Raw genomic sequence first — 21,800 nt, 5'->3', positions numbered from 1 at the left:
GCAACTGAGGTACAAAGACATGAATTGGGCGTGTTAGATGGATAGAGGTATGCTCAGTGGTAACGTGTTCTAACCATGTTTGAGCCCAGGAGTGCATCTCAAGCCCACTGAGGCAGGAACTGAAGATGGGCACTGGGATCTATAATAAGGTGTATCTGTAGCCTTGCGGAGAGCTAAGGTTTATGGTGACTGGTCCCAAGGGCCCCAGCCTTCAGGCACCCCCTCTCTCTTCTGCTCTCTCCTCCAGCAGAAGCCTCACCCTGGGGGGTGGGAGCAGCTGGTGGGGGAGTCAGGACATACTTGTGTGCTCCAAGGTTTGTGTTGTTGGGGCCTTTGTTCGATGTCACAACGACAAACACCTTCCCCCAACATTTTATTATAGAAAACTACAATACTGCTTCATAGAATGAAAGTTTCAGTGGCAAAGGGGCAACTTAGAATTCAAAGTTTTCACCTGCCTGGTCGAAGGCCCAGGCGAACCTCTCTCTCTGGGTCTTGTTGTAGATCTTCTCCACAGGCACTCCGAATCTCCTACACCTGTAGATAATGACATCAGTTCTGAGTCCCGAAGTATGATTTATTTTTTGTGCCTGGCCCTTTAAATGGCCCTATGCCCTTCAATGTCAGTTGCCTCTTGGACTTCTGGGAACAGGAGAGGCTATAAAAAGCCAGCAGAGGCTGAGAGTTGTGGTAGGACTGGGGAGAAGGTCTCGCTCTGGAGGTCAAGGTGTGGAAAGAGATGGTGTCCTCTGGACATCATCTGTGCCAAGATATCCTGTGCCATCCAGACCTGCTGTCCCGGCACCACAGCCAATTGCATCCCCTCCCCAAGGCCTGGCCTGTCCTCCATTCCCAGTGGGCAGGCCAAACACCCATGTGATTTAGCGCACACAGGGCACTGCCAGCCCCAGCCATCCCGAAGCTCAGAGGAAGAAGGTTTAAAGACAAGAAGACTCATTGTCAGGGACATCCAGTTAGGCAGTCCCTGTCACAGGACATTGTGCCTGGCACAGCGCCAGGTACAGGATGGGGCACCTAAGGGACTGTGCTAGGGCCTCCTAGAACTCCCACGTCACACACAGGCACAGGAACCTCAGGCCTACACACCAGGCGATGCTGATCCTGGGGTCCAGGTAGTTGAGCTTGGCAGTGCCCAGGGCCACCTGCTTGTTCTCCTCCTTGTCTGTGGCCTTCGTGCGCAACTGGGCCAGCTGTTGTTCCAGCTTCAGCAACCGCCGCTGCTTTTGAAGGTAACTGTTGGAAGAGGGGGTGCCTGAGCCTGCTGCTGAGAGCTGAGCACATGCTGCCTCCTCGGCCCCATCTTGACTTTCCTCCTGCAAATGGCCTTCTTAGCCTTCTGCAAGCACAAAGGGAGGAGTCCAGAGGTGGTCGGAAGGCCAAGGCAAGCCCTCACTGCACCCAGGGAAGCTACTGGCTCCACTGAGAAAGGGAGCTATGTCATGCCAAAAAGCGGAGCAGGCAAGGCTAAAGCAGGCAACACCAAAAGATACCTTTGTGACTAGGGAAGGTGTTTAGCTCTCTTTCCTGCCAAAAACAAATGGGACGGGAGAATAGGCTCAGCAGTTAAGACCACTGGCTGCTCTTCTGGAGAACCTAGGTTCAATTCCCAGCACCCACATGAAAATTCAGAACTACCTGTAACTCCCCAGTCCCAGGGGATCCGATGCCCTCTTTGAAGTCCACTGGCACCGGGCACACACACGGTGCCTGGACATACAAGCAGGTAAAACACTCATAGACATAAAACAACAAACAAACAAACAAATAAAAAGACTTATTAAAGAAAAGAACTTTTTTTAAAAAAGAGATGCTCCTTTTACCCTTCATTTTTCCCCCCCAGAGCTGAGGATAGAACCAGGGCCTCTAGCAAGTGCTCTACCACTGAGCTAAATCCCCAACCCCTCCCCCCTTGTACCCTTCTTACCTGCCCATGGCAACCCGCTAATAATAATCATGACACCATGTGATACTCTGATCCCAACCCTAGGAATCGGTGCTCCAGACACAAATCTGGCAAAATGGGCACTTGTGAAAATGCGCTGCAAAAGGCTGGAACACTCTGCACTTGCGGCTGGAGCCTTGGCGTAGCAGCCACCTGCTCCCTGACAGCCACACTCCAGCAATGATAAAACCGCTGTCAAGAGCACAAGTGGAAAGGCCAGGAGGCCAAGTGTGACCTGTGGGCCACCGTATGCGGGAAGCCTCATGCCCTGCAGAGCACTTCTGGGGACATGTGGGACATTTCTTAGCAGCTGTTCTGTGACAGCTGCATGCCTCACTGAATGCCCTTTGGTCTAACTGACATCTGCAGCATGCCAGTGTAAAAGACCTCAGGAAGCTTGTCACAAGGATGAGACTTCAGCAATATGAGCCATAGTCAGGCGGCCAGAAATGCTCAGGACATCGCAGAAGCACAAAGGACAGCGGGATGCCATGAAGAGCTGGACACAAAAAGTCTTATCACCAACTATAACCCTGGAACAACAGAACCCACCGGCTCCTAAGGGAATAAGAAACCTGGACAGATAGATGCCAAACAGAGACCAGACTGATCACTGAAAGCTTCTCCCAAATCGAAGGCCCCATAAACACATCACCGCCAGAGCACCCCACCAGATGCCTAAGGAGCCACCACCAGGCCTCAGATAGAGGAAGGAAACGTTTCCCAACTCATTTTCTGAAGCCAGCATTACTGTGATCAGGCTAGACAAAAGCATCCCTCCAGATACAGAACAAAATCTCCAAGGGAAGCCAGATCCCGTAGGCGTAAGGGGCTCAGATCAAAGCCAGGGGAATTTGCGAGAGCTTAACTTCTGAAGACAAATCAGTGTCGTTTACTGCATGGTTCTAAAAGGACAGACCCCCACCATCATTTCAGCCGAAAGAACACCTGACAGTCACCAGCCCCCGTCACGATCACACACACATATATACAGCCTGCAAATTCCGTGAGAAGCATCCATGAAAGCACACGGAGAACATCATACTGACGGCTGAAAGCTTTGCCTCTTGGGTTGGACATGAGACACAGTGACCCCCACCGACTATTAACGCTGTTCTGGAAGGTCTAGCCAAGTCAAGAGGAGGAAGCATAAGGCCTCCGTGCCAGAAGGGAATGCTCGAGCAACTCCTCAGGCATGGGTCGTGGCTACCCTGTCCACACTCAGATGTAAGCAACCATTTACAAGAGCAGGGAACGAGGTATAAAGATCACCAGCAGCCGCACTTCTGTAAGTCAGGGCGGGACAAAAGGCACCACAGCTTGGCTAGCCACCCACAGGATGGACCACAGGGCAGGCTGGCCTCTGGGTGGTGCCTGAAATCAATAGTCCACAAGGGTTCGTTCTATTCTCGCTCGTCAGTAGGCTCACTAGGCTCAACCTGTTTCACAGACGGACAGTGTAGTTTGTGCTGAGCCTGGCTTTCCTCCTTAAAGTCTGGGTCTTGGCTTGTGGCAGAGGGCTGGGGCAAATCTCGGAAACCCCTCAGATGGACGGTGTCTCAATATATGGCCCCTCACATGTCATCCCTTTGAGGTGACAGGAATAAAGGGAATAAGTAAGCAAGGAGCCTGGGTCCTCTGATATTTCCTCCCCTCATGAAATTTTCCCTTTGCCTCCCCTGCCTCCCCTGCTGCATGCTCAGCTCCTGTCATATTTGCTGCACCCTTGGGCATCAACCCAGATGTGCCCCTGAGGACAGGACAACAGTGGGCATCAAAGGTAGATTCACTTGGCTCTAGAGTCACTGAAACATGGTGGAAGTGACGCAGCAAGATAAAGGGCATAGCACAGTGGGCAACACACTTCCGCACACCCGGGGCCTGGACTCAATGCATTAAAGCAAGCGTAGGGAGGCTGCAGAGACTAAGAACACTGGCTGTTCTTCTAGATACGCAGACTTGATGCCCAGAACCTATAAGGCAGCTCACAACCATCTGTAACTCCAGTACCAGAGGATTTGATGCCCTTTCTGGTCTCCGTGGGCATCCTGTGCACAGACATACATGTAAGTAAAACTTCCATACACATAAAAATATATAATTAAAAAAAAGCAATGGTAGGCAGCTAGGCGCAGTGGCACACACTGTGATCCCAGCACTCAGGGAAGCTGAGGCAGATGAATCTCTGAGTTCAAGGCCAGCCTGGTCTACAAAGCCCCAGGACAGCCAAGGCTACACAGAGAAACCCTGTTTTAAAAACAAACAAACAAACAAACAAACAAAAACAATGGTGGGCCAAGATGTCAGGATCACCTGAGGAGGACCAGGGGTGGTGGCCCATGCCTCTGATCCCAGCACTCAGGAGACAGAGGCAGTCAGATCTCTGTGAGTTTAAAGCTGGCCTAGACTACAACATAAGAAGTTTCAGGCCAGCCAGTAGGTAGTGAGACCTTGTCTCGAACCCAAACAAACAAATGAAAGAGGGGTAAATGGCTTCTGTATCTAAATGCACAGAGACTGGTGCACCGCAAACATGCAAAGGCTTCAGCCATAATACAGACAGCTTGGCAGCATGAACAGTGCAGGAATGGGCGTGTTAAAGGCCACAGCTGCTTCTGTGGCCAGTGGGAAGGTTGGAACTGAAACCCTGAGTGTTAAGGTCTGAAAGGCCTCCCTAAGAGGCCTGACCATAGTTTTGCCTCCTGGAAGCTTTCGGGGAGAGAGACCAGGGGAGGATCCACCCTGAGCTCTGAAGTAGAGAGGTAGTGAGCTCTGGGGCTGGGCCACCTAGCAGCCAAAGGCTGGGGACTCCGGGCTGATATGCCTTCTCTGAGCAGGTCAGTTCTGACTCTAACATGTTGAGGTGCAAAGGGTCAGGACTGGCCTTAGCTCCAGGCCACCCCTCTGGAGTCCTCAATTCACAGATCTTCCTGTTGGTCCTGGTCCTGACCTAAACCTGACACTGCCTGATCTACCAACTTTGGGCACTTCTCTGGGGTCCTAAGCTGAGCACCTCTGCTGCCTGCTGGCTGGGAACCTAGCACTGGCCACCATGGGAAATCCGGAGCGGCGGCCTATGACCACTCCTAGCACATGGCTCCGATAAGTGCTGCTGCAGCACAAGGCACACCAGATGGGACTCGGCCCAGGAGGACTCGATGCTGAGGTCAGCTCCCTGCATGAGCAGTTTGCAGCCTCTGGCAAAGAGCCCGATGACATCCTGCCTTTCCCTGGGGAGGCAGAGTGGCTGCCAGACACAGTTTGCTCCAAATGGGACTGCTCACTGCATAAGTGATCAGGAGCGATGCCTGGGCAGGGCACATGGGCCCCCTTACACCTGGGAAATTTGGGAGCACGCTTGGCTTCACCCATGACACATCCTGCGTTCGAGTCACATCTGTGAGAACACTCTTGTCCAGATGTGGCCTCTGGATGGGAAAATAAGTACCTGCAGGGCCATACTTACTGAATGGGAATGTGGATCGTGGATCAAGGTGTGTGTGCAATGGGGGGGGGGGGGGAGTTGTGGTGGACAACAGCTGTGAAATTTAAGTGAGGAAGGGGCAGCACTGAGGTTCTGAAGCCACAAAGTGACAACACAGCCACAGAGAAAAGTTCACACCGAAGCCTGGGCTCAGCCGGGTGCTCTGCACGCTCCCCTGAAGCCGATCTTGGCCATGAGCACAGTGTGACCTGTTATCACCGGGCCCGAGGTAGCCTGGGAAACCCCTAACCAAACTAGCCATGAACAATCAAACGCAAGCTAAGAAGCCCATTTACAGCTGCATAAAAACACAATACTTAGCTTTCCCTTGAAAAACCAGAAATGTTTGCTGAGAGAGATTTATTTATTTATTTATTTATTTATTTATTTATTTATTTAAACATAGGCTCCCATGTAGGCCAGACGGCCCTGAGCTTGCTGTGTAGTTGAGAATAATCCTGACTTCCGACGCTCCTGGTCCTCCACCCGGAGCGCTGGGATTACAGGTGTTTACAAGTGTGTTGAGACTCAGTACCACACAAGGTAGCACCCTCAAATTAACCACCAAGCCCAAAACCACTCCTAAGTGCACGAGGGGCAGGGGGATTTCAAGTGTCCCCATGTAGCCAAAACAATCTTTAAGGAGAAAGACAGAGTTAGGTGTCTATAAGCCCAGCCCTGGGGAGGGTATGCCAGGGCTGTGAATTCGAGAGCAGCCTGGGCTACACGACGAGACTTTGCTTTAAATAAAAGAAAACAGAACAAACAAACAAAAAAACAAAAAAAGAAAAGGAAAGAAAAAAGGTGGAGGTCTCATTCTTACTGATCCTCACATTCACCCACCAGGACTGGGGCTGACACAGAAACATTTTCTTCACACACCAATGCCAGGGAGTCTGGTGTTCACAGGAGTGAGGCTGGACCCTCAGGCCCCAGATCAAAGCAAATTTGAGATGAGCCCAGGACTACTGTGACAGCTAAGGCGATAAACTGCACAGGAGAAAATGCAGGGAATCCAACTGCATTACAGAACCAAAGTGTTAGGCCCAACACCGACAGCGTGAGAGAAGAAAAACAAGACCCAGTGTGTGCACTGGGCAAGGCAGCCACACCTACAAGCCCAGCCCAACCTCAGAGAAGCCTGAAAGGACACGGAGCAGGTTGGGAGGGCAAGAGGGGCTGCTGATGGACACAGGACCTTTTTCTGAAACTGGCCATACATCTGTCAGAACTGTGTGCTGTGTTTTGCTTTTGGTCTGTTTGGTTTTGGTCTTTCTCGACACAGGGTCTCTCTATAGCCTTGGATGACCTGGCACCCAGTCTGTGGACTAGACTAGACTTGAACTCACAGAGTTCTGCCTGTCTCTGCCTCCTCGAATGCTTAAGGGGCATCTGCCACTGTGCCCAGAAGAACTGTACGCTTTGAAAGGGCGAAATATGTGCCGTGAAAATTAGCTGAACCAATTGCTCAAAACAAAAACCAGAAAGAACTATCAGCAGCTTGGGAGCCCTGCACTCGAAGAGCCTTCTGCTTGCAGCCTGCATCAGAGGCCACAGCTGCTCCATACAAGGCCCTGTAATCAATTACTTCTGTCTATGAGCAATAAAGCTTTCAAAAATCACAAAATCAGCTAAAGAAAAGCTTAACACCAAGGCTGACCACACCAAGACTGATCTGGGCTGGGCCCTGGCGTCAAGGCTTTCAAGACAGCACCCCCTACACATACCTTTTGGACTTGCTGTCCCCTCTCATCCTCAGGTCAGCTTCCACCTTCTCCAGCTCTACCTGTGCCTCGGCCACCTGTGCCTTCTTTGTCTCAATCTGTGAAGAAATAGACACTTGCACGGCTGCTTCTGTCCCCACCCAGACTTGTCCTGAGGACTTCTGTCCACAGCCCAACATCCTTTTCGGGGTTACAGCAGATAGAACCCAGAGCCTCACAGATGCTAGTGAGCTACTCCAGCTGCCACCCTTGCCCTGGCCTCACATTCTGAAACACCTCAGATGACACAGCAGCCTGGGGAAAGACCCCATGAAGCCACATGGGGCTGATCCTATCCTGTTCTGTAGCCAGGTGCTGAGTGGGGACACCAGGCTTCTAGGGCCCAACCGTGCCACTTGCACCACAAATTGGCTCAGTACCCCTGCTGCTCTAAACCAGAAAGTCTGCCCTAACCCTTCCTCAACCAGAACACTGGCCATCCTAGCAGGGAGATGGGAGGCCTCCAAGCCAGGTCCTCGGTTGCCCAGGATATGGCCCTAAACAATTCCAAGTCCCCTGCCCCAGCCCCCTGTGGCAAGTATCCCCACTCTGCCCTCCTGCCTTCCATGAAATGCCTCCCGGACCCAGAAAAGACAGGAGGGTGGAGCAGACACTGTGGGAACATTGACACGGCAGGCACCTTCCCACCTTTTTTTGGAGCATCTGCATCGACTTCTCGAAGGTCTTGGGAATTGCTCTCTGATGGTTACAGAGGACAGCCACAGCCCGGTTCGCCCGGTTGTAAGCTAAAACTTTGCAGGTTAGGCTGTCTTCAGCTGAGCAAAGACAATGACAACTGTCACTGTGCTGAAACCTGCTCTGAGCCTCCTGTCCTCCCTCCTGTCCTTTGGCAGTACTGGCAGCGGAGGCCAGGGCCTTGGCATGCTAGGCAAGTGTTGTATGGTGAGCTTCATCCTTGGCCCTTGGCCCTAAAAGCTCTCTTTCTGTTGTAAAACTCGCCTCTATGACACAGTCCCAAGGAAGAAGTCAATGATCTAAGATGTCCTACAAGCCATGGCCAAGTGGGTTTAGCCATTGTAATGGTGGCCCTGAGAGTCCTCCTCTTCATGTAGGGGCTGGGCTATGTCTTATTGGGGCAGAGGCAGGAACCCCAAAGTCATCCCAGGCCCAGCCATTTCCTTCTAGAAAGGTAACCTGGAGGCCCTGAGGCCCAAGGATAGGTGAGGCAGTGTTGTCTGATCTTGTGTAGGTCAGGATCCTCACCACAAGAACCCATAGTTAACAACACTGGGTGTTCTGAGCACAGTGAACCCCAGCTTTACTGAGCAACGGTCTCAGCAGCTCATCATCAAGAAACTGAGGTTCAGGATATTACGTCACTTCCGAGTCACCTATCTGCATGGCCATTTGCTCTCACACCACCTCCCACCTGAAGAATTCTAAGACCAGGTTGGCCACTCTTACAAGATTTACAAAACCATACCTGGAAACAGAACCCTGAGCTTTTTCTTCAAGGCTGGGCCTGAAGAAAAAGGCTTCTGGCTTTATACAGCAAGTTCCTCTAGAAAGGGCTCTCTACCCACATGCCCACCCTGATGCACGAGAATGTCTTCAGAGCCACACAGCTCACTGGCCCTAGGTCAGCCATACTGGCGACCTGAGTTTAGAGGGGGAATAGCCTGGATTCAACATTTAATGGCACTGTATCTTCACCTTGCCATGACCAGAGAGTTTCTGAGCCCATGGGTCTCAGTGTCTCCTTGAGGAAACTCTTGACTAGAGAGTGGTGTGTGCATGGGAGGCGGGCATCGTCCTTCATGGCTTTCTGTGCTAAGAGAAGGAAGGGAGATGTTGGGCAGGTTTTGTCCCTGCTGAGTGTCTAAAGACAGTGGAGGGACAAAGGTCCCAGGATGACAGCAGAGAAATGAGACCCGAAGCTAGGAGGGTTTGGAGGTACAGAAGAGGTCAGGAATGGTGGGGTGCAGAGTCTTGTGAGGAACCTCCAAAGTGAGGAAAAGAGGCAAGGTCCTACCTAGAGGAGAGAGGGTGAGGACGACAGCTAGAAGAGGCGGAGCAGGAAGCCTGACACCTCCCTGCTGGGGGCCGGCGAGGCCACCCCACTCTGGGATTGATTGACCTCATGCATTCTTCCTCCAATAGACAGCTGTGCCCAGCCCTACCTCAGCACATGCTTAGAGCAGGCCACGCCTTAGGCGGTTCCCATAGGGGACAGTCTGGGTAGCCCTCAGGGTCAAGGACCAACTCACCACAGGTCAGCACCCGCAGCTGCTCCTGCAGAGTAATAGAGGCATTGTAGGTCCGGAACACCTTGGCTGTCAGCCCCTCCATCAAGTCCTGCAAGTGCTTGTTCAGGCTGGAAGTCTGGGTACAGAGAAGAGAAAGGGGTCAGGAGACATAAGTTTCAAGGGCTTCTCTCAGCCTTCAGGAGGCGGTAAGGAAGGCTACTTTAGCTGTTGGGTGAGAACACAGAACACACTGGGGGCAAAGACAAGCTAGACTTGAACCCCCACTCCTTTCCTGGACTCCTTGTGCCCATCAGTGGTGGTTTGAATAAAAATGCTCCCACCCCATAGGCCCCTAGGGTGTGGCACTATTAGGAGGTGTGGCCTTGTTGGAGTAGGTGTGGCTTTGTTGGAGTAGGTGTGCCACCAGGGGCTGGACTTTGAGCTCTCAGAAGCTCAGCCTGGCCAGTGTGTCACTGTTAACTTTCTGCTGCCTGCAGATCCAAATGTAGAACTCTCAGCTCCATCTCTAGGCACATGTCTGTCTGGCTGTGTGTTGCCATGCTTTCCATCATGATGATAATAGACTAAATCTCTGAACTGTAAGCCAGCCCCAATGAAATGTTTTCCTTTACAAGAGGCGCCATGGTCATGGTGTCTCTTCACAGCAATAGAACAATGACTAAGAAATCATCCCTGCTTTGAAAATACATGCATAGTTGGGCCTGGTGCACACACCTGTAATCCTAGCACTTAGGAGGCAGAGGCAGGTGGATCTCTGTGAGTTCGAGGCCAGCCTGGTCTACAAAATGAATCTAGGACAACCAGGGCTACACTATCTTGAAAAACCAAACAAAACCAAACAAACAAAAACCACACATGCTTACAGTCAGTGCATCAAAAAGGTCATCCCTAGGATCCTTGTTCTGCATGAAGTGTTGAAGGTTCTGGAACACCTGAAACGGAGATGAGCACAACATAGCCATACTGAGACTTCTGGAGCAGAAGCCAGCTGAGCAGGAAGAAGGTCTCATGAGGGCAGCAAAGATCACATCATGCACACAAACAGAGGGGTGCATACACCAGGTCCCGGAAAGAGGTGATACCAGTACAGTCCCGGCCTACCCACTGGAACCTGTGCCTTTGTGCCTCCCAATCCAAGCCTGCACGCGGTCACTCACCACTGACTCACCCACAGCTGTGGTTAAAGCTGGGGCTGGTCTTCTGTGCCTCTATAGACCCACTCAGTGACTTTAGCAGACAGCTGACCCTGGCTCCCTCTTCAACCAGCAACACTGACTTCCATCCAGGTGACCCAGGGCCCTGTACTCCTGACCAAATCAGACACACCTAACATCATAGAGCCTCAGGAGGCCAGTCTCTCTCCTCCGCAGGAATTGGCATGAAGTTTCTCCTGGCCAGGCCAACTTGCCCAGAGAAGTCTGCCCATGCTGCACGGGACTCCCCTTGGATTTAGCTTTCCCATCCTGCCAAGCGTGCTGAGATGGCACCAAATCCTCTTTGGAACCTCGTAACGTGGCCTTCCGTGTAAACTGGGCGGCCACAGGTGTAGCTGTCAAGATGAGGTCACGTAGAGCACAGTGGCCCATGAGGATGTCACTGTGTAGGAGGAGACTATGGAGAGAAAGCAGCTGTGTTCAACAGAGGTGGAGCACAGCCAGCAGCCACATCAGGTCTCACGGGGCAAAAGCCAGGCCAGCAGGAGAGAGGTCTCAGAAGGGTGAGAAAAAGCCAAAGCATGAGTGGCACCAAGGGCAGCAGAGAGAGGCAAGGAACGGATTTTTCCCATCCTCCTAAGGAACCAGCACCCAAACCCTGGACTTGAGCCTCCTAGACCAAAACATTTATAATAGAGGGGTGTGTGTGTGTGTGTGTGTGTGTGTGTGTGTGTGTGGTGGTGGTGGTGGTGGTGGTGGTGTGTAAGCCCTGGCTGTGATGCCTCATCACACAGCCACAGGAGACGTTCGGGGGGTACAGCAAGGCCACTGCCAATCCCTGAGGCTCTGACATGCTCTGACAGCGGCCCCACGGTGAGCATGGTCAGAGAGCACTCACCAACTTCTCCACTGTCACGTGGTTATTGTAGCGGATGGAATCCTTCCCCAGGAAGTCCAGCTCCACAACATGCTCTTGGCCATCAGCCTGTGCGTGCAGTCGGACATGCTCCACACGGAGTGAGCAGCAGCCCACGGTGTCGGCCGTCTCACCCTCTTCCTTCTCATTTCCTGTCCGCAGCGCCAGCTAGACCAGGGGTTGACACTAGTCAGGGCTGTGGTCTGTGGCACAGGAGCACACGCAGAGCACTCATGCACACACAGGAATGATCCCTCTCTCTCACGCACACAAACATATACATACAATTACACATGCACACACATACCTATTTGCTGGAGGCTCCAGCTCCACGGAGAAGCCACCATTGTCCTTGCTGCCCAGCTCTCAAGGTCCCCACACCATGTCATACCTTATCGATAAAATAAAGGGCCACAGCCAGCTGCCTTTTCTTCACTTCTGGTGACTCCCAGTCGGCCTGATACTGAGCACGGATCTTGTCAACAACCCCCTTCAAGCGTCGAGCTACCTCATACTTCCGCCAATCCATCTCCCCCTAAGTGAAGACCACAAATGTCACTCCACGGCCCTACGAAGTGGTGGAGCAGGTGACGGGACACCTTCCTACCTCAGGCGTCCTCAGAGAGATGAGACTAGGTGAGGTGAGGGCTAGGGCAGCAGAGCCTGGACTCAGAAAAATGTGAAGTAACTCCGAGCCCCACTCGGGTTCCTGTTAGGCTGCAGCCACCAGGCCCATTGGCTGCCTGATCCTGGGTAATCTCCAAAGGTTGAAATAAAGGGGTGAAGAGTCTCCCACGCCTGCCACCCTGGAGTAGCCCAGAGGGGAGGGCCTGACACGTGCGCTCTGGGACGCAGGGCTTCCCTGAGAGACCATGCTCTCACCTTCAGCTTGGAGCTGGGGTTCAGTACGATGTACTTGAAGGAGTTCTGGATGTTCTCCGTCCATGATGCCAGCCACGTGACCGTGTCATCGGAGCGCACCTCTTTCCACTGGTGACCGGCTGGGGGCTCGGGGACCTTGGAATCCCTGCGGTGAAACGGGGGGGGGGGTGACTCTGGGTTACTTCCCTATACGTGTCCTGCAGGCATGCTCCAAACTCCCTAGACCAAAAAGAGCTGCCAGCACGCATACTCTCAACACTGAGGCATACACAGTGGCGTGTACACAGGCAACACGCACACGCACACAGACCAGTGTCAGACCAGAACAGAGTGGTCACTCGGCACACTCTGGGCAGAGAGCTCTGAAGCCCCAGCCCATGTGCCAGGTGGATGCTGCACACCAGCTGTCACCCAGGGTCCCTGGAGATGAGAGGTTATATGGGACCCACACAGGTAACAAGAGCACAGCGTCAGCAGAACGCAGCAAGCCCACACCCAGCGTGCGGGGAGGCATTTGGAAGGCCAAACACTGAGAATGTACGGGACACCTCCCAGAAGAGGAACCTCAGCCCGGCTCTGCCCAGTACAAGAGGTTCTACTGGGTGCAAGACCCAGGAGACACGGGAACAGTGCCTCGTGTCTCCTGTTATATCTCCACTGAGGGGTCCCACCCCAAAAGAGCTAAGGATAAAAATCACTTCAGGCAGCCAGGGTCCTGGGCTCGCCCATGAGAGCCTGGCTGGCTGAGTCCCACCTACCTGCTGCAGTTGATGACCACATCCTCTGGCATGACCCTCCTCTTCAACATTCCCATCTTGGGATGGTCACCTCGGCCACGGAACAAGCCAGGTGGCTCCGTCTTGAAATTGCCAATTTTTTCTCTGTGGCCATCTAAAATACAGTAGCCAAACTCCTGCTGAAGCTTCTCTGACTCTTCTTTGAGCTTCTAAGTTAAAACAATACGTGGGCATTAGGAGAGAAGCAGCTAAAACGGACCTACTTCCTGTGCTGACCGAGGTCCCTCCTGCTGCTGCTGCTCTGCTGTAGGCCTGAAAACCGCGGCTTTCCAGCAGGTGTGGGGAGCACAAGGAACAAGGCTCCTTGAGCTTCAGCTCGGCAGACGGGGCAGGGCAGCCTTCAAGGTAGGAGGAAATGAGGCAGGTTCTGGATACACCCCCAGATTCCCTGCAACAGCTAGCTAAGAAGCAGACAACTGAAAGGGAACTGCGTGGCAGGCTCCCATTAAATAGAGGGAAACGTGGAAAGAAGCAGAGTGGAGCCAAGCTCACCCCCACATTCCTGCCCTTGGCCCTCTGCCACTCCTGACATTTCAAACAGTAGTGCCCTTCCAAATGTGCCCCAGGAGAATGGAATCATACCCCAGCCACACTTAAGAAAGGGGGTGCTACTTGAAATTACTTGGTATCTGCTATGATAGCACCCAGAACCTGGTCCACCTCCTAAGGCCTCTGGGGAGGAAGGCTCTGTGAGGGGCTCCCTGTGGCTTGCACCCCCCAGCTCCTTCCCAGAACCCACTGCCAACCTGCTTCTGCTCCCTGGGCAGGGTCTTGCGGGCCTCAGCTTTCTCCATGAAGTGCCTATGGATCTCCGTGAAGTCACATTTGTCAAGGTGTGTGATGAGCTTCCTCTCCTCAGCTGTCATTTCCTGTACCAAAACCGGCAACATGTGCTCAGTGCTCTAATACAGGCCTTTCTGTGGCACAGGGAGTCCCTGCTTGTGGCCACAGCGCAGGGTCACTGTGACAGAGTGCTAAGGCCATTCCACTAGATCCTCAGCCTCCACCAGCTGCTGTACCAGAGGCCCAGGTGTACATGGAGCCCTGGGAATAAGTCACGTGGCCTCAGCTGGAAGTAGCTCCCTCAGGGCTTCATGACAGAGCATGAATGTGTGACAAGGTAAACCCAGGACAAACAGGGCCAGTTAGGGGACAACACGTGTAGTCTCAGTTTCAGACTTATGGCCCTGACTCATATCCTGAGCCTTGCTCCTTCAGAAAACAGCCGAATGAAATCCCCAAGTAAGCCCCTCAATCCACATTCTTCCCCAAGGCAAGGCCTCCCATACCCCAGCCATCAGGGGCCAGAGATTCTGCTGATGGAGCAGCCCACCCCAGACATGCTCCCAAAGACAGAACCGCACCACCCTGACTCTAGCCAACAGTAATGGAGCTTGAATACAACTCCAGCAGACGCTAACCCTAAACCTGAGTAATGGATTCTACCAATATGACCTCAGGGTGTGGTAGCATGGGATAGCCAAGGACACCCCTTTCCAAATGTAATTTAACATTTCAGTTAATGAAAGTGGTAAAATCCCTGACCCACTAGCTCCAAGTTGGAGATCCCATCCCATGTAAATCATCCATGTTGGTATGATGACAACTGTACCTTAGGGACAATTAAAGAAGAAAGCTATAAAGCTCCAGCTTAACTACAGCAAACTCGCTCAGTGGAATATTAAAAATTAATTTAAAAGTCTATACATGCTTCTCCAACAAAACACCTAAAGCTGAGTCGTTTTCCACAGTCCTTGAAGCTGGGGGCTATATCTCATTTGATATTTGCAGAGAGCCCGATCTCTGTTTCTATGGAGGAAGAGGCAGACAGATAGGAGGGCCTGGTTAACCCCCTCCCACCCCTCACAAGGCAGGAGCCCACCTGACAGGCAGAGCCCCCAGGGCCTGAGTACCTCCAGGAGGACCCATGTGTTTGATTAAAAATATTTTTAAAATTTTTCCAATCTTTTGTTGTTGTTTGTTTTTCAAGACAGGGTTTCTCTGTATAATAGCTTTGGCTGTCCTGGACTTGCTTTGTAGATCAGGCTGGCTTCAACCTTACATAGATCCACCTGCTCCTACCTCCCAATTGCTGGGATTAAAAGCGTGTGCCACCACACCTGGCAAGATTGATTTTTATTTTTAACTGTGGGGGTTGTAGGTATGTGCATGAAAATGCATGTGCCTGCAGAATCCAGAAACTTCAGACCCTCCGGAGCTGGAGTTACAGGCAGTTGCAAGCTACCTGATGTGAGCGCCAGGAACTGAATTCAGTAAAGCTATACACTAAGCCATCTCTCTAAACACCCCCCCCCCCGTACCACTTCTAAATATTAATGCAGTGGACATTACATCCCAGGGGAGAGTTTTGGAGAGAATGTGGAAATCACAGCAGAACCTAATTTGATGATTCCAAGGCAATTTGGGAAACTAAGACACTAAAATGCTAGGTGGGAGAAACATCATTGGTATACTGATTACGATTGTGCATTTAAATCTAAGTGTGAAGAGACACAGATGCAGACGTGGAAAGGGGAAGCTGGCTTTCTCCCCTCTCCCACACCTCACTTCCTCACCACAGAAACCACACTGCCGGTCTATCAGCCACCCTCTGGTCCCCTGGATCGGGCCCTTCCCCTGCCTGCCTAGAGGTACAGAGGGCAGAACTGCCCACCTTCCCCCTCTGTATGAATTACTGGGGAAGTAACAAACGGACCAGGAACACACACTGAGTGGCTAGCTCCATTCACGTGCCTGGATGTTTTCCAAAGCTGCATATCCAGAAGTCGGTGAGAGTCACAGAGGGAGAGAGGACTGGGGACAGAGCCCTGCATGGGGACAGACCACACTGTCCCCACCACTGGTGCTGGCCAGCCAGGGATCCATGCAAGAGAAGATCAACTCAGCTTAAACCACAAGCTATAAGCTATCTCCAATACTACACCTAAACACACACACGCTAAACACAAAACCATCTTGGATCCAGCCATGCTGGGCAAACACTCTGGCCAGTGAAAGCTGAAAGGCCTCAGAGACAGCAGTTGGCTGGGGCACCCATCTTGCGTGTCCCCTCCAATCAGGTCCAGGGCTGCTGCCGAGGCCTCTGAGACTCACCTTCCGCCAGTCACTGAAGAAGTTCCTCTGGAAGACTTCCTTGGTCGTACACTCAAGATGCTGGATTTTCCCATAGAGAGTAGCGACCTCCTCCGCTGCCAAGCTCAGCCTCACCGGCTTTCCTGCAGAGAGCCCACGTGCTGACTGACTGAGGGACTGCCACAGGCCCAGTCCAGGTGGCACAACCTCCCACTTCAGTACAGTGTACTCTGTGCACACCCTGAGTAAAGAATGACCAGCATCCTGGTAAGGTAACGGTCACAGGATCCCAGAGAATCACCGTGGGATCTGCAAAGCCATCCACTCCTTTCTCTATTACAGCGAACCTTCCACTAAGTCTGTATTATGTGAAAAAGCTAACACATGTATTTCATTATTCACACACCGGACACAGGGAGCAGGGATACTACGCATGCCATTGAAGTGCCTGTGGAAGTCAGATTTGTGGAGTTGGCTCTCTCCTTCCATCTTTATGTGGGTCCCAGGGATCAAGCTCAGTTCACCAGGCCTAGTGCCTTTACTCATGAAGCCCATCTTGATGGTCAAAAAAAAAAAAAAAAGCAAAACAACAACAAAAAACACCCCAACAAACAAACAAACAAAAAACCCACATTTAAAAAAAACATTTTCATCTGTCTGCAGTTCTGGGGATGAACCCAGGGCCTCACGCACAACAGGAAAGCACTCCACCAAAGCTATACCCCTGAGCCTAACGTGTGCAATTCTAAAACACGGAGGAGATTACAGGAACAAAATAAAAGTCAATGTGTCACAGTGCGACCTTGTGGGCCATTGTAGGTTAATCCTTCCGCGCCCAGCGACTTCCTGCACTTCATGTAAAGCGGTGACAGAGGAGCACACAGGAGCCTAAACAGCATGGAAGTCTCTCAACCAAAAAGACTTGAGCAGCTGAAGACAGTGAGTCTGAGACCAGCCTGGCCTACGTAGTGAGTTCCAGGACAGCTAGAGCTATGTAGACAGACCCTGGAGAGACAGACAGACAGACAGACAGACAGACAGACAGACAGACAGAAGGTGTAGCCACACACCTTTAATCCCAGCACTCAGGAGGCATAGAAAGGAACACCTCTATTCGTTCAAGGTCAGTGTGGTCTACATAGAGTTTCAGGCCAGCCAGGGCTACCCAGTGAGACCCTGTCTCAAACTACCAAAACCAAACAAATGAACTGGAGCAGGTCCAGTCCAGTGTTCCACAGCATACAAGAACATACATGACACACACAGCACCTCTCATCAGGACTGCACTTGGGAGAGGTTAGAAGACCAAAGCAGCTCACCCCAACCTTGGGCAAGTCTAGACACAACTTGTGTCCCTGAAGCACAAACTATGTCTCTCCTTCTTCAGAGCAGCCTGGCAATGGTCATCTGTATCTGTGTGCAGTGTGTACACACACAGCCAATGGGCACCTATATCTACGTGCATGGGTGTGTACACACACACACACACACACACACACACACACACACACACACACACGTTTCTAGGGGACTCCAGCCTTGGCCCCTACCATCTATGCTATCTGCCCAGCCGTCAGGAATTTCCGAACCCCAGGCAGGGAAGAGGACTTGGCACCCGATTTTAGGAAGGTCAGCGAATCTTCTCAGAAAGTGAGCCCAAAGCACTCAGGCAGCCCAAACCCAGGAGTAGACACACCCGTGCCCTCACCATCATAGAAGAAGTGAACTCCATCAGGAAGGGGCTCATAGGCTGGGCTGAAGTATGGGCCCTTGTGTTCCAGCTGCCTCCACTTCACACTGCTCTTGCTCTTTTCTTCCCACCTGAAAAAGACAGAACACGTAAGTGGAGCCCTGTTTTCTCCACCCAGGCCGCAGGCCTTCGAGTCTTCTGCCTTGTGGATTTCTCCGTTGGCCTACGCTTCGCCTAGGAGCAAGTCAATGCCCGAAGAAAAGAGGGCAAAAGCTGACAGGCTGCCATACTCCAGGGTGCAGTTTGCCAGGGTGCAAACTAAGTAGAAAATGGGGCAATTCCCCTTTCTGAGGCTCAAGGGATCCCCAGCTTGGCCCCTCTGGAACCTCTTCACGAGGTCCCACAGAGAGCCCCTTGGTGTAGTCATCGCTCGTGGCAATTATAAGAGTGTGGCCGCTATGGGGAGCCCTGCGTGTGAGGAACAGGGAGATGACAGAGCAGGAAGATGGAGGTTATGACTGAAATACACAGGGGAGCAGTGAGGTGAGGGACGCAACAACAGGGACAGAGGCAGGGGATGCCGGGAGCTTTTGAAGAAGGGACTGATGTTGGGTGTGGCATAACTCCGATGGTAGGAACACGGCACGCCCTGGCTGACTCTCTACAAGGTTCTTGTCGTTTGTGTCCCAAACCTCTCAAAACAGAGCATCCTCTCCCAAGCTAGCCTCACTATGGAGCCAGTAGGACAGAGCCCAGCACGGGGCCACATCCTAACTGTATGAACTCTCCTATTCATCAGAACCTGCCCCAGGCCAGCACTGCACCACGTCCTCGGATACAGACATCAAGGGAAGCTGGATACTGAGATGCAGGGAGAAGGCGGAACAGGGCCTGGGAGGCTCCTTACCAGGAAGGACCCAGGTATCGGCATGGACAGAGGAGCAATCCTGGCCGGGGTGGGAGGAGGCAGACTGAGAGGAGCATTCCTAAAACCTTGGCTGGGTCTTCCCTAGGCACATGCCTGGGCCGAAAGCAGGGTGCCCATTGGCCAGACAGCCATCCTGGTTGGCTCAAATGTGTATCGTGTATCCTCTAAGGGTCAAGAGGCCTGCTGGAAAGGGTGAGGAAAGGCATTTTGTTTTTGTTTGTTGAGATCATGTAGCCTAAGCTAACCTCAAACTTGTAATGCTCCTGCCTCAGCCTCCCAAGTGCTGGGATTATAAATACATACTACCATGTCTGGCTTGACAAATATTTTTTTAAAGGGCTGTTCTTGTTGTTCCTGCACAAAAGGGATCAGGTGGAGTGGAGCTATAGTGACTGAAAGTGAGCGTAGGTAAGGAGGTCAGGGCACAAGGGACCAGGTCCTGAACCACAAGCAATTCCAGGTATGCTCTGAGAAAGGAAGGAACTGGACCGGGCTTCATAAACACTAGGAGCTCTGGCAAAAGAGCCAAAATTTGGATGCCTGAGGGGCAAGGGACATCCCTTGAACAATGCAGGAGGGAGAGTAAACTGGCGGCCAAATCCCATTCTACCTATCACATGGGTACAGGTGAGGAACTGTGCCTGCTCTAGCATCCTGAGAACTGAAGATGGCAGGGTGTGGAAGTGCATGACACGGACTCAGACCTCTTTCCTCCAGCATTCACCCCGGTTCCATGTCATAAAATGTGTACAAGCACCTTAGAACCTACACCGAGAGTGTTAAACATCTGGCGGATTCTCCCACCATCCCCATTTCACTGACAAGGACACTGAGTTTGGGGCAATAAACATTGTGGCACGAGAGACATTCCTTTGTCCCTGTTGGAGCCAAAGTACCAAGCAAGGCCATCAAAAGCAAGTTACCCGGATGGATGTCCTACCGTGCACTAGAACCCAGCCACTTCTACCAAGAGGCCCCAACTCAGCCTGTCTTTCCCTGCAATCCCTGGAGCCCAGCAGGCCTGCTGTAAAGGCTGACCCTGTCAGGGCTGTCTTCACTGTGAAACAACCCCCCCACCTCTGCCCGCGCCACCGCCCCCACGACTCCTGAGATCACACCAGGACACCCCCTTCCCAAACACTTAACTTAAAAATAATCCCTCAACAGAGAGAGCTCAGGCAGGCTGTGTGGTTCCGGGAACCTCAGTGCAGAAGGGCAAGTTTGAAAGGTCCAAATCTCACAGATTACCAGCTTGGACAGCCATCTCGACCCCTAGGAAGTCCAGCGGGGCATGCTGGTGATCTGGGGTAGCGACTGAAAGCTAAGGCCACGTGACAAAGAGTGTAGGCACCGTGGAGTGGGCCTGAGACCTCCCAGGGAATCTGGGAACCACACTCCAGGGCGACCTCCTCCAAACCAAACGCGGGAGCTTGGAGGTCCAGGCCCAACCACATGGCTGGCCGAATTTCCCAACGTGTCTGGTGTGACCGACCCCGCACGGGGGCAGGATTCGGCAAGTCGGTGACAAATGCTGCTTCCTGTCTCGCCTGAACTCCATCCCACCCGCCTTACCCGGCTCTGCTAGCCTTTGAGCCCCGGGACGCTTGTCGACAGGGAACGCGGAGGGACCCATGCTGGAAATGCCGATGCAAAGACCTGAGCCATAACAGCAGCATGCGTAAGCGTGCGTGGGCTCAGGCCGCCGTCTGAAGCCACGCCCTTCAGGCGGAGCCCCGCCCCCACTCTTCCTATAGCCCGCCCTCCCCACGCCCCTTGGGACGGCTTCCCTTGGGACGGCTTCCCTTGGGACGGCTTCCCTTACTAGGGCCAAGTAGCGCCTTCGCTCTCTCGTCTTCCAGCGCCTCTACCTGCCATGGCAGCCCGAAGAAGTCGTGACTAGACCCACATGGTCAGAGGCCCCTATCTACCTACCTAAGTGTCAAAACACCAAATGCCCACACCTCCAGGAGGACGTAGTTGCAGGCACCAGCTGTCCAGCCCAAAACAGACTCCCCTGGACGACTGACCAGCAGCACTGGAAGTCCTGTAAAGATCGCTCTTGCCCAGACCCGCCGCCAAGAGACCAAGGTCGTGAACCATAGGCACTTCCTTTTCCACACTCAGATCTCAAGACATTTGTACCAATCAGCAAAAAACTTCCAACCAAGCGGCCCGCTGGGCCCCAGCCAGCCGCAAGCAGCCTTGGTATTTCCACGAAAGCAGCCATATAACCCTGCTTCTGCGGGTGAACTAATAGGAAAGGTGAGAACGAAGCGGAGACCGACAGGCCCAGCGGGCCTTGTGGGTCCCGCCCACCATCACCAACTTAACTGGATTCCTACTGACATCTAGCGGCCTGAGGCAGGAACAGAGGCGGGGAGAGGCTATTGGGCCCCCTGCTGGACACAGCCAGCACTACAAAAAGTTTGCTAGGTATGGTCAACAGGCCGGCGAGAGGCTCTGAGAAGTGTGTTAGGCATTCCAGGTCTGTAGCTGCCTTCCCTGGACCCTCGCGTCCTGGAAGGCCAGCTGGGGTTGTCCAGGTTTGGGAGCACGGCATCACAGCATTCAGATCCTCACATCAGGTGCTCTGCATGAGACCAGGCTTGAGAAAGCATTTCAGGTGGACAGTGATGAATACTGGAGCTGACAGACCTCCTGACCCCAAAGCCCACCATCAGGCTGTTCTGTGACAGCAATGTCCGCTGAAGGAGGGCTGTCCTACACTGTGGAGGAGACACAGTTCAGGCTAAGGAGGGCCATTTGACTTCAACACACACACTCAATACAACCATCTCATTACGACTAACATATGAGCCTTTTCACATCGCTTTCCTCAACTTGATGGGCTACGATGGCCTGTGCCTGCCTCTGAGAGGCCATCATCAGCTCCTCTCCCAGA

General features: G+C 52.6%; 1 protein-coding gene across 3 annotated transcripts; it reads right to left on the bottom strand.

Moving 5' to 3' along the window:
• Nucleotides 1–367: 367 nt before the first annotated feature.
• On the bottom strand, nucleotides 368–20,586 carry Top1mt (DNA topoisomerase I mitochondrial). 3 transcript variants are annotated; one of them, XM_055626564.1, is made up of 15 exons: nucleotides 20,471–20,586; nucleotides 17,989–18,101; nucleotides 16,302–16,423; nucleotides 13,934–14,056; nucleotides 13,149–13,336; nucleotides 12,391–12,535; nucleotides 11,900–12,043; nucleotides 11,491–11,676; nucleotides 10,302–10,370; nucleotides 9,439–9,553; nucleotides 8,885–9,001; nucleotides 7,859–7,986; nucleotides 7,175–7,269; nucleotides 1,108–1,254; nucleotides 368–537 (listed from the first exon to the last, which is right to left on the bottom strand). In XM_055626564.1, the coding sequence occupies exons 1-15, from the start codon at nucleotides 20,572–20,574 to the stop codon at nucleotides 435–437; spliced, it is 1,899 nt and encodes a 632-aa protein (XP_055482539.1). In that variant the 5' UTR covers nucleotides 20,575–20,586; the 3' UTR covers nucleotides 368–434. The 3 variants fall into 3 exon arrangements, with proteins under 3 accessions (XP_055482539.1, XP_055482540.1, XP_055482541.1); XM_055626565.1 differs by lacking the exon at nucleotides 8,885–9,001; XM_055626566.1 differs by lacking the exon at nucleotides 20,471–20,586 and having other exon boundaries at nucleotides 16,302–16,521; nucleotides 17,989–18,055.
• Between the last annotated feature and the right edge of the window lie 1,214 nt (nucleotides 20,587–21,800).

Source organism: Psammomys obesus, unplaced genomic scaffold, assembly GCF_907164565.1.
Source record: "Psammomys obesus unplaced genomic scaffold, mPsaObe1.curated_primary_1811, whole genome shotgun sequence".
In the NCBI taxonomy this organism is placed as follows: Eukaryota; Metazoa; Chordata; class Mammalia; order Rodentia; family Muridae; genus Psammomys; species Psammomys obesus.
The sequence above is the reverse complement of the archived record's forward strand: the minus strand, read 5'-3'. Positions and strand labels throughout refer to the sequence as shown.